General features: G+C 60.2%; 1 protein-coding gene across 2 annotated transcripts in view; it reads right to left on the bottom strand.

The window, feature by feature from the left end:
• PDE10A (phosphodiesterase 10A) overlaps positions 1-8261 on the bottom strand; it is a gene marked incomplete at its 5' end in the record, with an annotated part of 246935 nt that extends 238674 nt beyond the window's left edge. The window contains one exon of one of the 2 annotated variants that reach the window (XM_080666608.1): positions 7760-8261. Coding sequence is in view for 1 of the 2 variants with exons in the window: in XM_080666606.1 (XP_080522732.1) it covers positions 6478-6586 (109 nt within the window). Of the gene's footprint in view, positions 1-6477; positions 6587-7759 lie in introns of those variants that run through there. The other variant, XM_080666606.1, reaches the window with a different exon arrangement.
• Between the last annotated feature and the right edge of the window lie 7364 nt (positions 8262-15625).

Below are 15625 nucleotides of genomic sequence, written 5' to 3'. Positions count from 1 at the left end.
TTCAGAGTCCAAGCTGCACTGGGAGCCAGGGGCTCGGCTTCAGGGGCCAGCAAAGGGGGAGCCGGACTCTCGGGTCCCAGCAGCGGGGCCTCGGGCCAGGCCTGGGCCACAGAAGCAGCAGCCGGAGGGCCATGTGCAGAGGGGAGGGCGCACAGGTGAGGGCGCACAGGTGAGGGCGCACAGGTGAGGTCGCAGAGGGGAGGGCGCACAGGTGAGGGCGTACAGGTGAGGGCGCACAGGTGAGGGTGCACAGCCAACACTTAGTCCTTGGCAGGCCGCGTGAGGCCGCGTGTGGCGACAGGTGGCCCTGGCAGGCAGACAGGTGGCAGCATCAGAGCTGAGACCCCTCCAAGGCTGGTGAGGAAGGGGCTTTCCGGGGACCAGCCAGGTACGTGAACTGGCCGGGCACGCTGGTGCCGCTTATAAACGTGGCGATACGGTCACAGTGTAACTTCTCGGACATCTGGACACTCCCTTCAACCACCTGACCGAATTCCTTACCAGAACGTAAGCATTCTTTTTTAAAAATGTGTGTGTGTTTATTGATCTTAGAGAGAGAGAAGGGAGGATAGAGAGATGGAAACATCATTGATCGGCTGCCTCCTGCACACGCCCTACTGGGGATGGAGCCCACAACCCGGGCGTGTGCCCTGACCCAGAATTGAACCAGCGACCTCTGGATTCATGGGTGGATGCTCAACCCCCGAGCAACACCAGCTAGGCAGAACGTAAGCATTCTTGCTCACGAACTACCCGCCCTGTAAACCCGCCATTGACGTGAAAAACGTTTACCCTTATTCTTTCCATCATCAACAAAACACCACTTGAATCGGTCTACTAAATTATTAAGCAACTCTTAAAGAACACGGCAAATGTCTACAGTGACGGTGTCATGACTTCCCCACGCCTATAGAGACTATCGGTAGTAATTAGTACAGAGATGATCACACATACATGTTTGACAAGTGACAACTCGCTACTCTGCGGGCTGCAAGAATGTGTCAGAAACCAGCCCTTCTAGAATCTTCCGGGTCAGCGGGAGGAAGAGGGACCCAAATGGTATTGGAATGGTCCTCACGCCAGAGAACGTGTGAGCCACCAGCCAGGGGTCAGGACTCAGGGGGAAGGTCCTGACCTGCCCGAGGAGGCGCCGTGGCTTCAGGGAGAAGGAGAGGCGGGAATTCCCGAGGGTGCGGGAGGAGGAACCTCACAGGGAGAGGCCGGCCGAGGGGAGCCCCGGAGTTCTGGGAGAGGGGTCTTTCTAAGCTCTCACCAAAAGCGAACTCAGCCTCCCAGTGGGTGTGACTCGGTGCTGAGGGCCGACCTCTGGACCCTGGTTCCATTTCCAGCCGGGGCACATGCCTGGTTGGCGGGCTTGGACCTGGTAGGCGGTGCACAGGAGGCAGCAAATCAATGATTCTCGCCATTGATGTTTCTGTCTCTCTCTCCCTCTCCCTTCCTCTCTGAAATCAAAATAAAAATATTAACAATAAAAACACTATTTAAAAGGAAAATAAAACAGCAAGCCTCAGTTGATCTGGGTGCCGGGCCCCCGTGGGGAGGAAGCGGGAAGACAGTAAGGTCTGACTTTATGTCGCTGTTTACCGTGGACGGAGCACTGGCACATCCACGGCCTCATGTGCATCTCCTTTGGGACCTTAATGCCGAAAGCGGGGGTTGTGCTGAGTGTTACCAGAGAGTGAAGGAAGCAGGCGGTTTCCTTATCAGAGAAGGAGTGGGAAGGGCCTCCTGGCTCCGTGAGGCCCACGGGGACAGGACGGAGCAGGGTTGGCCGCTGTGCTTGGGGCCCAGTCTGCCCTCCTGCTTCCTTCCAGCGATACCCCCTCCCTCATCTGCAAGGAGGAGAAATTCTGTCTCGGGGTGTTTGGGGCCATAGCAGGCAAATATGTTGTTTTTTTCCCCCTCTCTGCTCTCAGCTGGGAAAGGTCTGACCTGGAGCTGCTGTGAGTAGCCGTGGCCGCTGAGCAGGGTTCTGATTGGGCAGAATTGAAGCAGGGACTGCTGAGCAGGGATCTGATTGGGCAGCATTGAACCAGGGACTGCTGAGCAGGGATCTGATTGGGCAGAATTGAACCAGGTACTGCTGAGCAGGGATCTGATTGGGCAGAATTGAAGCAGGGACTGCTGAGCAGGGATCTGATTGGGCGGAATTGAACCAGGGACTGCTGAGCAGGGATCTGATTGGGCAGAATTGAACCAGGGACTGCTGAGCAGGGATCTGATTGGGCAGAATTGAATCAGTGACTGCTGAGCAGGGATCCGATTGGGCAGAATTGAACCAGGGACTGCTGAGCAGGGATCTGATTGGGCAGAGCACAGGAAGCCTGTAGAGCCTGGAAACACCATATACTTCCACCTGGGTGTGCACACGTGTTAACGTTAACTACACCGTCCACCTACGATTTACCGACAGCGTTCACCTCAGAGGGTGAACTTTCTGGAAATGTTACAGCTCAATTAAAAAGAAAGATGTTGGCGTGCAAGCAAGATGGAAATGTGCACAGTTATGAGCTGGCTTCCATTCTGGGTTTTCGTGTTCAGCCTCTGAGGTTTTCAGTCAGAGATCTCGCCCTGGCGCAGCAGTGTGTCCTCAGGGTACCTGTCGACGGCTCTTTCCGACGGAGACGCCTGGCAGCTGCGCCTGTAACCAGCTGATCAAGCTCCTCCTCACTCAGGAGGGGACCGCCGGCATCCTGTGCCTTCTCGTGGGGCGTGCTGAGAGGACACAGTGTCACCTCGGTAGTGTCCGGGTCCAAACTGCTTCACCTCAACCTCATCTCTAAGGAGTACCCGATGAATCCAAATTGGGAATTTCCTAATGTAACAATAAGCAATCGGTATCATTCTACATCTAAAAGAACCATCTTAAAAGAAATGAGAGTTAAAATTAGAATACGCCCAGCCAGGTGTGGCTCAGCAGTTGAGCGTCAACCTATGAAGCAAGAGGTCACCCGTTCAATTCCTGGTCGGGGCATATACCCGGGTTGCAGGCTCAATCCCCAGTAGGGGGTGTGCAGGAAGCAGCCAATCGATGATTCTCTATCATCATTGATGTTTCTAAGTCCTTCTTGCTTCCTCTCTGAAATCAATAAAGATTTTTTAAAAAAAAAACAACTAGAAGACAAAACAATATAGAACAATGAGGAGTGGGGGAAAGGGAGGGTGGAGATGGATTGACGTGTGCCACGCCACCACCCCAGAGGAACCTATGGGGCTGAGCGGCTGGGTTTCTAACTGTGGGGAAACAAGGTGTGATGTTAAGCTTCGGTGTCGAGTATCGAATGAAATATATTGTGACTAAGCCAAAGTTTCTAAGTAGAGGAGGATTCTCTTGATCTGGTTTAACATCAATAACCATAATTCCTCACTGTTTTCGTCAGAGACGCTTCCCATATTGTCGTCCACACACACCCATCACCTTCACAGCTGACTCGGCATTGTGACACAGTCACATCTATGTTCAAAGCAATGAAGAAGAGAAGACGCAAAACAGAAATTGTCTGGCATTGCCCATATCTCCACACCAAACGTCCCTACGTTGTAAGGACAAAACCTTATACGTTTAACATTTTAGGCAAATACCTTCCATCATTGCAGTTCTGGACACACACAGGACACGGAGCCAGCGGGAGCCCGCAAGAGGACCACACTCAGACCATGATTTTACACGCATGTGCGCGCACACACACACACACACGTCCAGTGACTTCCAAGGATAGCCAAAGAAATGTTCAGCCACAACTGGGACAGCCGCCTCACTTTCCTCTCGCCCAGCGACACGAAACTGGGTGGAGTCACACGGTCAGGGAGAACCCAGAACCACCTTGAATGTTTACATGGCCCTTTGGGAGCCCACCTCACCCCCAGGAGGAGCCGCAAGAGAAACGATGAACAAAACGGGAGCCATCACACCAGGACCAGGAAACGCCCACAGCGGGCCAGAGTGAACGCCCACCGGGGGACTGGCTGGAGGCGAGGGCAGAGAAGCCTTCACCTCACGTCTCTGTTCTTGGGTTAAACGCTTCCCAGCTGTGAGGACGCCAGGCCAGGCCGACCTGCCGGCGGACAGTCTTCACATCGATGACCGCCAGGAAAACACACTCTCCAGTTGCCTTAATGGAACATACGCGAGGACCAGGGGTCGGCAAACTCATCGGTCCACAGAGCCAAATGTCAACAGCACAACGATGGACATTCCTTTGGAGAGCCACATTTTTTACACTTAAACTTCTTCTCACGCCACTGCTTCCAAATAGACTCGCCCAGGCCGTGGTCTTTTGTGGAAGAGCCACCCTCCAGGAGCCAAAGAGCCGCATGTGGCTCGCGAGCCGCCGTTTGCCGACCACGGTGCAACGGTTGACGTGAACCAATGCACGGGTCTTCCCAGGTCGGCAGCAGACGGACGCCACGCCTCTCTCTGCTCCCCAGGTGCGTGCGGTCAAGGTGGGTTGAGGGGCCCTGAGGAGAGCACGGTGGCGGGGGGGGGGACCCTGCTCCAAGGTGTGGGAGGCTCCTTCTACATTTCTGGGCACGTGCCCAGCCACCTGTCACGCACGTGCAGGTTCCCACCTGAACTCCGCCTCTCCCAGCATCAGCGAGCCCACAGCCAGGCGCCCCACCCCACACAGACAGGTCTGCACCGCCTCAGGCGTGCGCCACGCCACCCCCCCACAGAGACACGGCCACATAACGTGGTCGCTGAGTGCCCACACTTAGTGGTCCCAGTTACCCATTCACAGCGATTACTGGGCTTATCGGCCAAATGCGGAGGCTGCCGGCAAGTCCCTGGGTGTCTCTGCTCCGAAACAAGACCAGTTCGTACAAGGTCATTTCTAAACTGTGACCGTCTCTGAAGAACGTGGCGCCAGGGCGCCGACTCGGACCTGCAGAACGTCCTGGCCGGGGGCCTGGCTCACCGGGGCGTGGGGATGGTTAGCTGCTGTCAGGGCAGGACCCCTGAGCGCGGCTTGTCCATTTCAAACGCCCCACATTCCCGCGAAAAAGGACGAGAAATGTTTGTTAAGATGCCATGTTCATAGCCGGCAGCCACGGATCCGTTATGATTAAAACGGCATCGAGCGCACCCGGGTTTCTGTTCACGGTGACGATGACGTCACTTCCCACGGACGTCGCTGGTTGCTTCACCCCGAGAACGTGGTATGTGCCTCGAGAGGAACCTCGGGTCCCAGCCAAGAGCTGGGCACGGAGCTGACGGATCGTCAGACGCTCCTGGTGAGGCCGAACCATTCTCCCCACGAAGGAAAAACACCAACCATTCGGATCAAGTCATTCGCAGCATTTGGATTTCTTACCCAATGCCAACCTCCCAGGAAAATGCTTGTGAGCAATGCACTGACTTTGGCTCTGAGATCACAGCTGAGCCACGCCAAGCCCTGGGCAGCGGCTGAGAGGAGCCAGCGGCAGCCGGCTCGCCCTCCTTCAGGCCCCGAGGTGCACACGGCCGGCCGGGCCAGGGGTCCGCGCGGGCACGCAGACTCCCAGGACTCACTCTGTTTCTTATGACGTCACAGGAGCAGGCATGGACTCCATTTTGGAGACACACGCCCATGTCTCCGGGTGCCCTGCTCGGACCACAGCCTGCAGAGCCCACAGACTCCATCTGCGGGGAGGTCTCCCCCAGCCTGGCGCCAGGGCAGGCCCGCACCTCCTCTCCTGGCCCCCCGAGCACCAGCACCAAACCTTCGCCTCTGGTCCCTTCTCCTTTGCATCTGCACCACCACAGCCCAGGAAAAGCTTGCCTGCTCCCCCGGGCCTACGGCTCCCCAAATCCAGAAGGCTCCCGGCAGAATCAAAGGTGTCTGCTCGGGCTTCCTTCCTGAGCAATCAGACAGCAGGCACGACTCTGGTTTCCGCAGGAAATCCCCCATCTTCACTTCGTCCCTGGCATCACTGGGTGCCGAGGAGTGCCCACGGCTCCCCCATCCCTCCCTGCAGCCCAGCCTCACCTCCAACGTCAGGGCCACGCACAGGCAAGCTTCTCCATGATGCAGCCGAGCAGCCTGGGGCCGGAGGAGCCTGGGGGCAGACAGCCGCCCTCCCTCCTGCCCCTCACGGGCCACACACACCGGCGGGGGGGGGGGGGACAGCTCCGCCACCCCACCCTCCGGACACGGGTGCCCTGCCCATGACGCCCAGCTGTCAGACCCCATGCCCACCTCCTGCCTCCTGTCCGCCCCACCCCACCCTCGCTTCCTCCCCACGGTGCTTCAAGTGCACCCAAATGTGGGTCTCGGTCTCCCGGCCCCAGCCTCATCGGCTCGCCCCCACCCCCCCACCCCCAGTTTCCGGAAGACACATGTAAAATCCTATTTGCGGGCGAAGAAAGTCCACCCAAGTTGCCTGCCCGTGGGGCGCTGTGACGGAGGGGACGGGAGCATTCCTGCAGAGGCCCTGACTCCCCAGCTCCCTGCCCTCCTCTGCGCCCCCTCCCCCTACCTGGGTCCTGGCCGCCGCCGCTTCCCCCCGACCAGGCGGCCGGCTCCTCCTCTGGGCGCGGGGACTCCGCACCGCCTCCACCCTCCAGGGCTTTGCGCTTCTTCGACATCTCTGCCCAGGGCTGGGCCTGGGGGGTCCTTCCCCACCCCCAGCCCTCCCCCGTGGAGGGGAGCGTGAAGGTGGGGTTAGGGGAGGAGGAGAGGCCAGGAGAGGGGTGGGGAGGAGAGGCTGGAGGGTGGCGACTGGGAAGGGACTTCTGCTTTCGGAGGGGCAGGCACTTCGGAGAGGGAGAGGCAGGAGGCAGGAGGCAGGAGGAGGCAGGGACGGGCGTGCAGCCTGCTCAGTGCCCGCGCCTCCGTCTAGGGGCCGCTCGCTCGCGCTCTCCCTCCCTCTCTCCCTCTCTCTCCCCGTCCTCCTTCCCCTTTTTCCTTCCACTAGAAGGGTGAGCTGAGAGGAGAAGAGAAATCAAAACCCAGCGCCCAGAGGCTTCCTGGGCCACTCCGCGGATGGCTTTCTAATCTGGGGGGCGGGGGGGGGGGACGATATACATTAGAACTCGCGGCCCTGACTGTTGTGAAGGAGGGGGGGCAGTATTTGTGGTGTTCAGTGACTTGCAATGGAAACGGGGTGAGAGGGAGGAAATAAAATGCTGAAGAATGCAATCTAGCGATGCCTTCGGGTGCTGGGGACAGGACCCCCTCCCCAGTGACATCACCGGAGCTTTGGCAAGGGGGCTGGGGAGAGGGAGGTGGGGGGACGGAGGAGAGCAGAGGTGCGGGGTGGGGGAGGATCTTGTCCCCATTCAGAACCAGAGGGAAGCTGGGCTGGGAGGAGGAAGGAGCAGGGCAGCCAGCTTCTCCCGCAGCCTCAGGGGGCACCTGCCGCTCTGGCGTCACTGGCACACCGGCTTGGCACCGAGGCTGTGGTTTGCAGCCGGAGGACCCAGGACCCTGCTGGGACCCGGAGCTGGAGAAACCCTGCCGAGGCGACCTCTCCAGCCCGGGAGCGGGGGGCTGCAGGCGCTCCCCTCTGCAACCCTGCAGCTTCCCTGCTTAGAAACGCGGGTTCCCTCTTCCTCGCTGCGCTCAGCACCCGGCTCCAGGGCAGTCACTCCCCAAACCGCGCGCACACACACACACACACACACACACACACGCACCCCTTCTCACGGCCGAAAGGGACGAGGGGAAACGGTGGCCAATTTCTGGAAAAGTCGCATAAAGGTCGGCCCTAAGTTTTCCTGGGCTCTCAGGGGTTAAACAACAGGTAACTCTCAACTTACCGCCAAAGTCCGCTGCGGGCGCGCGCCTGCCTCCGCTCCATTCAAGTTGAGACGCTTAAAAGGGCGAGAACGGCGAGGGGTCCGGCTCCGCGGAGAACTGCGCCAACCAAGTTGCCAGCGAGGCCGCGGGTCCGGGCTCTCCCCAGAGCTCCCCCCCGCTCGCCCAGCAGGCTCGGTCCCAAGGCGGCGGGCTCCCCATGCCCTGCATTTCGCGCTGATGCTCTCCGAAAAGGGGGAGACCCCTCCGGGCGGCGGGCGGCCTCCCTCGAACCCTCCTTTCCCTCCGGGGGTCCCCGGGACGGGCGCGCGGAGAGCTCTCGTGGAGACGGGTGCATCTGGCCGGTCCTCCCTGCGGCCGCAACTTTGGACTCGCGCACCGGCAGCCCAGGAGAGTGTGGGTGCGCGTGGGTGCGTGTGCGCGCGCGTGTGCCAGGCGGGGTGCCCGCGCCCTGGGCCGCGGGTGCGGGTGCGGGTGCGGGTGCTCTCAGGCCCCACTCTCCCTGCTGCCTGGAACTTGGAGAGTTTTCCTTTAAGCCGAGCCGCTGCCCGGACACCCCCGCGTCCAACAGGAGGCGATGACGTCCGTAGCCTCGTTGCCAACCGGCCCCGGGCTGCGCTCGCTGCCGGCAGGGGGGGCGCTCCGACGTCAGCAGCGGACCTTTGGCGCGGCTGCTCCCGGGAGACGCGGCCGCCCCCGCACCTGCCGCCCGCCGCCCCCGGGTGGGGGTGAATGAAATCCAAGGCGCGGGGCGGGGAGAGGCGCTGAGGAGGGGGAGGGGGTGGGGGTGGGGTGGGGTCGACCTGGCGCTTTGTCCTGCAGCCTGGAGAGTATAAATAGTGCTGTCTCCAGCCAGACTCACGCCGCCCCCCGCCCCCGTCACTTGTCACTTGGTGTCGCCTCGCGGGGGGGAGGGGGCAGGGAGGAGGCGGGGAAGGGGAAGGGGATTGGACAGACTGCGAGCCCTCTTCCCATTCATAGATTCGGCTGGAGTCTCGGGGCCTCCGCCCGGCGCCGGTGTCTGTGAATGGATGCAGCCCGCGCGCGCAGGGACCACCGGGTCCGCGGACGTCGCCCGCGCAGGGGGGCGCTCCTCCCGCGCGGAGACACTGGCCCTCGCCCCCTGGAGGTGGCAGACCCCACAGGAACACCCTTAGGGAAGCCCGCCGGCCCCTCCAGCCCCGGCTTTCTGCTCCCACCACGCGGGGACGCCCACCGGGCCTGGAGCTGCGCGCAGCCCCGCATCGCGGCGCGGAGAGCCAGCCAGGCGCGGGCTGCACCGGGGACCTCTGCCCCGGGATGGTAGCCACAGCTTGGGGAGCAGCCACGTGGAGCGGGGCAGCGGCTGGGGCCCGGGGTGTCGGCTCCCCCCCTCGGCCCCCCCCCCCTCGCCGTGCACTCTGCTGGCGGCGCAAGCCCGCGCCCTCCCCTCGCAAACCCCCAGGGTGTGCGGCGCCCGGGAGGGGGCGCTGTGCGGGGTTGAGGACCGCAGCGCGGGGGCCTTAGTTCAGTGGCCAGAATCCTGGGCGCTGGATCCCGGGCGCTGCTACTAGTAGGGGCCATGGCCGGACCCTGGGTAGGACCAGGCGCCCCCCTGGGCGCTGCCCCTCTGCTGGCCCAGGGCCCAGAGGGTGGAGGTCTGCAACTCTGAGACACCCACACACCGCAGGCGCTCCCAACAAACACCCAGACTTCCCTGGGGCGCAGACACAGTGGCTGAGGGGAGCCAGCGCCTCCACTGGGTCAGGGTGACAGCAGTGCGGGGAGTGTGGTGACAGCCTGCCCTGAGCCCTCCAGAGCCTGCGGCCAGCCTGGCCCTGGCCCTGGGCCCCTGCCCCATAAAAGGCCTCCCTGTCACTTGGGCACCCGGCCCCCTCCTCCGCTACTCTCCCTCCTGTTCCTCCCAACACATCTCCTGGGTCCTTCCCATCACACACACGCTGTCACTTCTGCTGTGAAAAAAGAGAAAGAAAACACACACACACACACACACACACACACACACACACACTCCTGCCCGACCAGTGTGGCTCAGTTGTTGTGCGTCGACCTATGAGCCAGGAGGTCAGGGTTCCATCCCCGGTCAGGGCACATGCCTGGGTTGCGGGCTCCATCCCCAGTGGGGGGCGTGCTGTAGGCAGCCGATCAGTGATTCTCTCTCATCCTTGATGTTTCTCTCTCTCTCTCTCTCTCTCTCTCTCTCTCCCCCTCTCCCTTCCTCTCTGAAATCAATAAAAATATATTTTTAAAAAACATTCCTGATGCCATCTGCCCCCTGCTCGCCAGCCCGGCCCCGCGCTCCCTGACAACGTGCAGCCCCCTAGACTCCGGCTCCGGCTCCTGCTCTCGCGGGCCTGGCACCCGCTCCGGAACGGTCTTACCCAGCGCCGGTCCATGGGAAGAGCCAGGGAGAGGCCCTGGACTCCATGCCAGCGGCCCAGCAACACCCACGGCCACCCCGTGCCCGAACCCCGTGCTGCTCAGCCCACTGGCACAGCCAGTCCTCGCCTGGCCTGACTTGCCAACAGCCGGGGCAGAGGTCAAGGTCCCCTCCTCCTGGAGGGTCCCCCCCCCCCCCATGGGAGACTGGGCGTGTTCAGCCCAGCCCTGTCCCCTCGCGCTGACTCGCTCACCCAGCCAGCACCCTGCCTGGTATCTGGAGGCCTCGGAACTCCCTGGCTTTGTTGTTAGTTAAATGTGCTGGGGTGACGGTGATGAATAAGATGGTCCAGGCTTCCGGTGTGCGATTCTGCGCTACATCGCCTGTACAGTGCACTGGGTGCCCACCACCCGAAGTCAGGTCCCCTGCCCTCAGCATGTATTCGACCCCCTCTACTATCCTCCCACCCCTTCCCTCCGGGAACCCCCATACCGGTGTCTGTGTCACAAACAAGAAAAACCAGCGGTCAGCTGGCCTTTTGATTGCCCTCCCCCACACCTGCCAGGTCCGGTCTCCGTCGTCCCAACCCCAGGAAATGAGCAGGTCTCCGCTCTGCTGCCCTCGGGCCAGAGCCTCGGTGGACGGCCCTTTTCTTCATCTCCACATCCCATCAGCCAGCACGCGGTCCCCTCGACCTTCAAACATGTCCAGGCCCCACGTCCCTGCCTCAACCCCACTGACACGCTCCTGTCCCTCTGCCTCCCCCTGGGCAGTTGCTCTGCCCACCCCGTGCCCCGCACGCAGCCAGGTGGTCCGGTGAAAATGCGGGACGTGCCGCTCCTCTGGCGGCCCAGGAAAAGCAGCAGCCAGCGAGGACTCGTGTCCTCCGAGCGCCACGGTCCTTACCGCCAGCCCTGCTCTGTGTTCACATCCCTTCTCGGCCAGCGGGTCAGGATTCCAGCTCCTGAAATCAAATGTCTGGTCCACGAGACAAATCCAAAGCACTTTCAACTCATACATTCCTTACGCGATCATTTTGCTCCTCGTTGGTCCGCGAGAAAGAGCCAGTGAGAGCCCCTTGAGGCCGGCTCCTGTGTCCACACGGCGCGTCCAGCGTCCTCTGAGCTGTTCCAGGTGTTTCTGGAGCACCTTGCACCTGCCTGACCCCAGCGTGACCCCAGCGTGACCCCATGCTGAGGTCAGCCATTGCTGAGAAGGCTGTCCTGGGGGTGGTAGAGACCACGATGTGCGTAGCAGGGTGCTTGCTGCTACTGGGCTGTCTTTTCTCCTTGGACCTCACAGCAGACAGTTCTAGGCAATAAGTGAGCACACACACACATGCACACACACAGATGCACATACACACAGATACACAAACACGTATGCACATGCATGTGCACATATGCATAACGTCACATGTCTAGAAGTCAGGAGCCCTATATGTCTCATTGCTGAGCCACAGGGGAATATAAACACAGTTGTGTCAGGTTTTTGTCAAACGCTCCTGCCAAGGGTTTGTGCCCGTTTACAAGTCACCAATCTTCTCTTTCTCAGAGAAAATAAGCAATGCCCACGAGTGAGCAGACCCGCTGAGCAAGACGCTGTTTCCTGTGCCTGAGGAGTGACCTGGTTCCCGCGCTGGGCCGGCGGGGGCCGGGGCTGCCCGTGCCCGGGCCTCGTGGGGTGGGGTGAATTTAGCGGGATGTGCACACGTGTGCTTCTGAGCTCCGGCCGCCCAGACGGAGCTGACGCGTCCTGAACGCGATCTATTCCTCTGTGGTGTGCAACCAGTGCACTGGGACCCCGTGGAAATCGGGCACCGTCTCCGTCCCCAGCCCTGTCAGGTTCTTGCCCTGGGAGCCGAGGAAAGCCACCTGTTCCTAAGACGGCTTCCTCATCTGCCAAACGGGATTGAAATAGTATTTGCCCGGACTACCTCGTGGTTTGGTTTAAGGATCAAATGTGTGTGCCGTTTATAGACATGATGACCAAGTGCTCCCGATCATCATCTATCAATTATCTGTCTATAACCTACCTACCACCTATTATCTATCATCATCTATCAATTATCTGTCTATAATCTATCTACCACCTATTATCTATCATCATCTATCAATTATCTGTCTATAATCTATCTACCACCTATTATCTATTATCATCTATCAATTATCTGTCTATAATCTATCTACCACCTATTATCTATTATCATCTATCAATTATCTGTCTATAATCTATCTACCACCTATTATCTATTATCATCTATCAATTATCTGTCTATACTGGGGTCCTCAAACTTTTTAAACAGGGGGCCAGTTCACTGTCCCTCAGACCGTTGGAGGGCCGGACTATAGTTTAAAAAAAAACTATGAACAAATTCCTATGCGCACTGCGGGCCCGGGATGCGTCGGCTGCTAAGCAGGACAGGCAGCGGCACCCGGCGGGCCGGATCCATGTCCTCGGCGGGCCGCATGTGGCCCGCGGGCTGTAGTTTGAGGACGCCTGGTCTATAACCTACCTGCCGTCTATCTATTAATTACCTACATACAATCTATCATCTACCAATTATCTATCATCTCGCTACCATCCCTCCATCCCTCATCTATCTATCTGTCAGTTATCCACCTGGAATCTAAGCACCATCTATCTGCCTACCGTCTATCCCCTACACACCCATTGTCTCTGTATGTCCAGCTTGAACCCCCCTCTTCCGGACAGTGAGGGCGGAGACACGGCCCTGAGCCTCGGGAAGCTGCTTCCACGCGCCGCTGGTGAGCGGTGTCCCTCCAGCCCCGCTTCCTCCTCCCTCGTCTGACCCTCGTCTTCATCAAATGAGCGGCTTGAGCTCTTCCCCGGTGGGACTTTCTCCTCCGAATCGCTCTGACTCTTCAAGGAGCCGCCATCCGCCAGGCGGGGGGACGCCCTGCGCTTTGAAGGTGGATCTTCGCTAGGAAATAAATGGTTTGACGGGGGACTTTGAACAAAGAGCCACTACCGTGCCCATGTCTCAGACCACTGTCCCACCCGGAGGCGCAGCGCCCGCCCCCTTGATCCGGTGCCAAGTCCGGGGTTGGGGGGGGGGGGTCCCAAGCTCCCATGGATCCTAGGTCATTATCCTGAGCGCAGTCGGCTCACAGAGGCGTCACAAAGCAAAAGGGGGGGGATCATTCTCACACGGCTCCCTGGCACTCGGGCTCAACGCAGGTGACCCAGACGCCCCCGAAGCCTGCCTGGCCGGAGCGGGGAGGAGAGAAGGGGGCGCAGCGGTAAGGCTCCCCGCGCCTGGAACAGCACCTTCCACAGAGACTGAAGCTCTGGTTTGAAGGCCGCAGCGGCTTCTGAGCCAGGACTCGCCTGGCCGCACCCCCCCCCACCCCCCCCCCCCGCGCCCGCAGACCTGCGGCTTGCTCTGCCTTTGACACCTGAGCACCTTCATGGTAAACACAACAGCCCGCACCTCCGCCTGCGGGCTGGGAAGGAAACGGTGCGGCCAGCGAGTTCCCCAGGACAGGAAACGGGAACGGTCCTGTGGCAGGAAGGTGAGGAAGCGGAAGGAACACGGGGTTTGGCTGAGGTCACCCCCGAGGGACGGGGCAGAGGACCAGCCCTTCCTGGGGTCCGCTAGCACCACCGCCGGTTCGAGGAGCGCGCACCCCAACATCAGCCCTGCCGACGGCGCTCCCCCAGGATCTGTGCTCCGGTTCCGCCTGGTGGCGAGGGCCCTGCCTTTCACGGTTAGCCGTGGAGACGGGCGGGCTGGGCATCGTGCTGTGCCAGGCGCAGTGCAGGACCCACTGGCATACGGGCCGGGACAAGCGGCGTGGCCTCGGGGCTGGTGGGAGGGCCGGGGTGCAGGGAACCGCGTGTGTCCATCTGTAAGCACCAGTGGTGACATGTGCTGAGGACATGGATGGCAACAGAGCCGCGAGCTCTGGGCGGGGACGGAAGTGGGAAGAGAGGAGGCCTTGGACGTGATCCTCCTCGTGGGAACTCAGAGCAGAGGCCGTTCTCCGGGTGCGAGGAGTCAGGGCCCCCCAACAGAAGGAGACGCTGGAGACAGGAAGGCGAGCGGTGGGCAGGGCCGCTGACGAGTGACAGAGCCGGGACCACGGGCCTTGGGGTGGGACTCAGAATGAGGTGTGTCCCGAGGCCACAGGTGGGTGAGGAAGGGCTTCCGGCAGGAAGGAGACGGAGTCAGGCCGGCTTTCTTTCCCCAGAGGCCCAGCCGTCTGCCCTGCGCCCGTCCACGGAGTCAGTCCCAGCTCAGCTTTGCAAGGTTTGAGGGAGCAAACCGGATGTACAGGCCGGGGCAGAAGCAGGTTTACTGTTGTGAGTGTCGACCTAGGAGCCAGGAGGTCACGGTTCGATTCCCGGTCAGGGCACAGGCCCGGGCTGTGGGCTCCATCCCCAGGGAGGGGCGTGCAGGAGGCGGCCGGTCCATGATCCTCTCTCCTCATGGATGTTTCTCTCTCTCTCCCTCTCCCTTCCTCTCTGAAAAAAAAAAAATTAAAAATTTAAATAAATAAAAAAAACAATCACACAGGAGAACCCTAGTTTATTTCTTCCCTGAACCTGGGTAAGTTGTGATCAAGCTGCCTTCATGCCTCCGAGTCCTTGTGCAGCAAATATTTCCCAGTTACAGTCGGGACCCCTCACAGACGCCTTAGCGTGATGACAGAATCACGGCCTCAGAGATGGCTGAGTGATCAGGTGGGCCAGGCTGGGCCCAGGCGATTCACAGGCACCCTTAAAGGGGAAGGGGTCCCCCCACCCCCACTGCTGCTCTCAGAGGGAGCGGGAGGGGCTGGCTGAGGAGATGGGGAGGGGGGCAGGAGCCACGGAGGGACACAGGCTGCAGACACCTTGATCTGAGCCTGGGGAGACCTATTGGGCTTCTGACCTCTGACCTCCAGAACGGGAATAAACTCCGTTATCTTAAGCCACTAAATTTGTGGCCATCTTACAGCAGGAACATGAAACCAACACACTTAGATTAGCAATTATTGAAATTATTTTTCAGGAAAAAAAATACCCGTTAGATGGAAGAGGTTGTCAGAGGGAAGATCAAGAGGTGTAAGCATGCAGTCCGCTGCCAAACCTTCTCACACACGTGTAACCGTTTTATTGGCAAAATATGAGAGGCCAATGAAGGGTCTCATCTCATGCTGGTTTTATGGCGGCAGAGGGTCCATTTAAAGGTGGTGTTTGTGCCAGCGGGTGCCACGCCTGAGGGTGCTGTTCTCCAAACTGCGGGGGGGGGGGGGGGCGGGGAGGGGCGACCAGGGCGCTGTGTTATTTCTGAGACACACGTGTGTGCCTGTCATTGTCTTATAGGCTGTCACCTGGCCAGCTTGAGGCGAGCAGTTCAGGGGACTGGCCACATTCGCCACGTTGTGCAGCCACCACCATTGCCCCCCTCTTCATCTTTCCCAAAGGAACGGGGTGCCCATCAGAGAACGGCACAGCCCCTCCCCACCCCACCCCAGCCCGC

Source organism: Plecotus auritus (genome assembly GCF_963455305.1).
Source record: "Plecotus auritus genome assembly, chromosome: 4".
Lineage (NCBI taxonomy): Eukaryota > Metazoa > Chordata > Mammalia > Chiroptera > Vespertilionidae > Plecotus > Plecotus auritus.
This window is presented reverse-complemented; position numbering and strand designations above follow the sequence as displayed.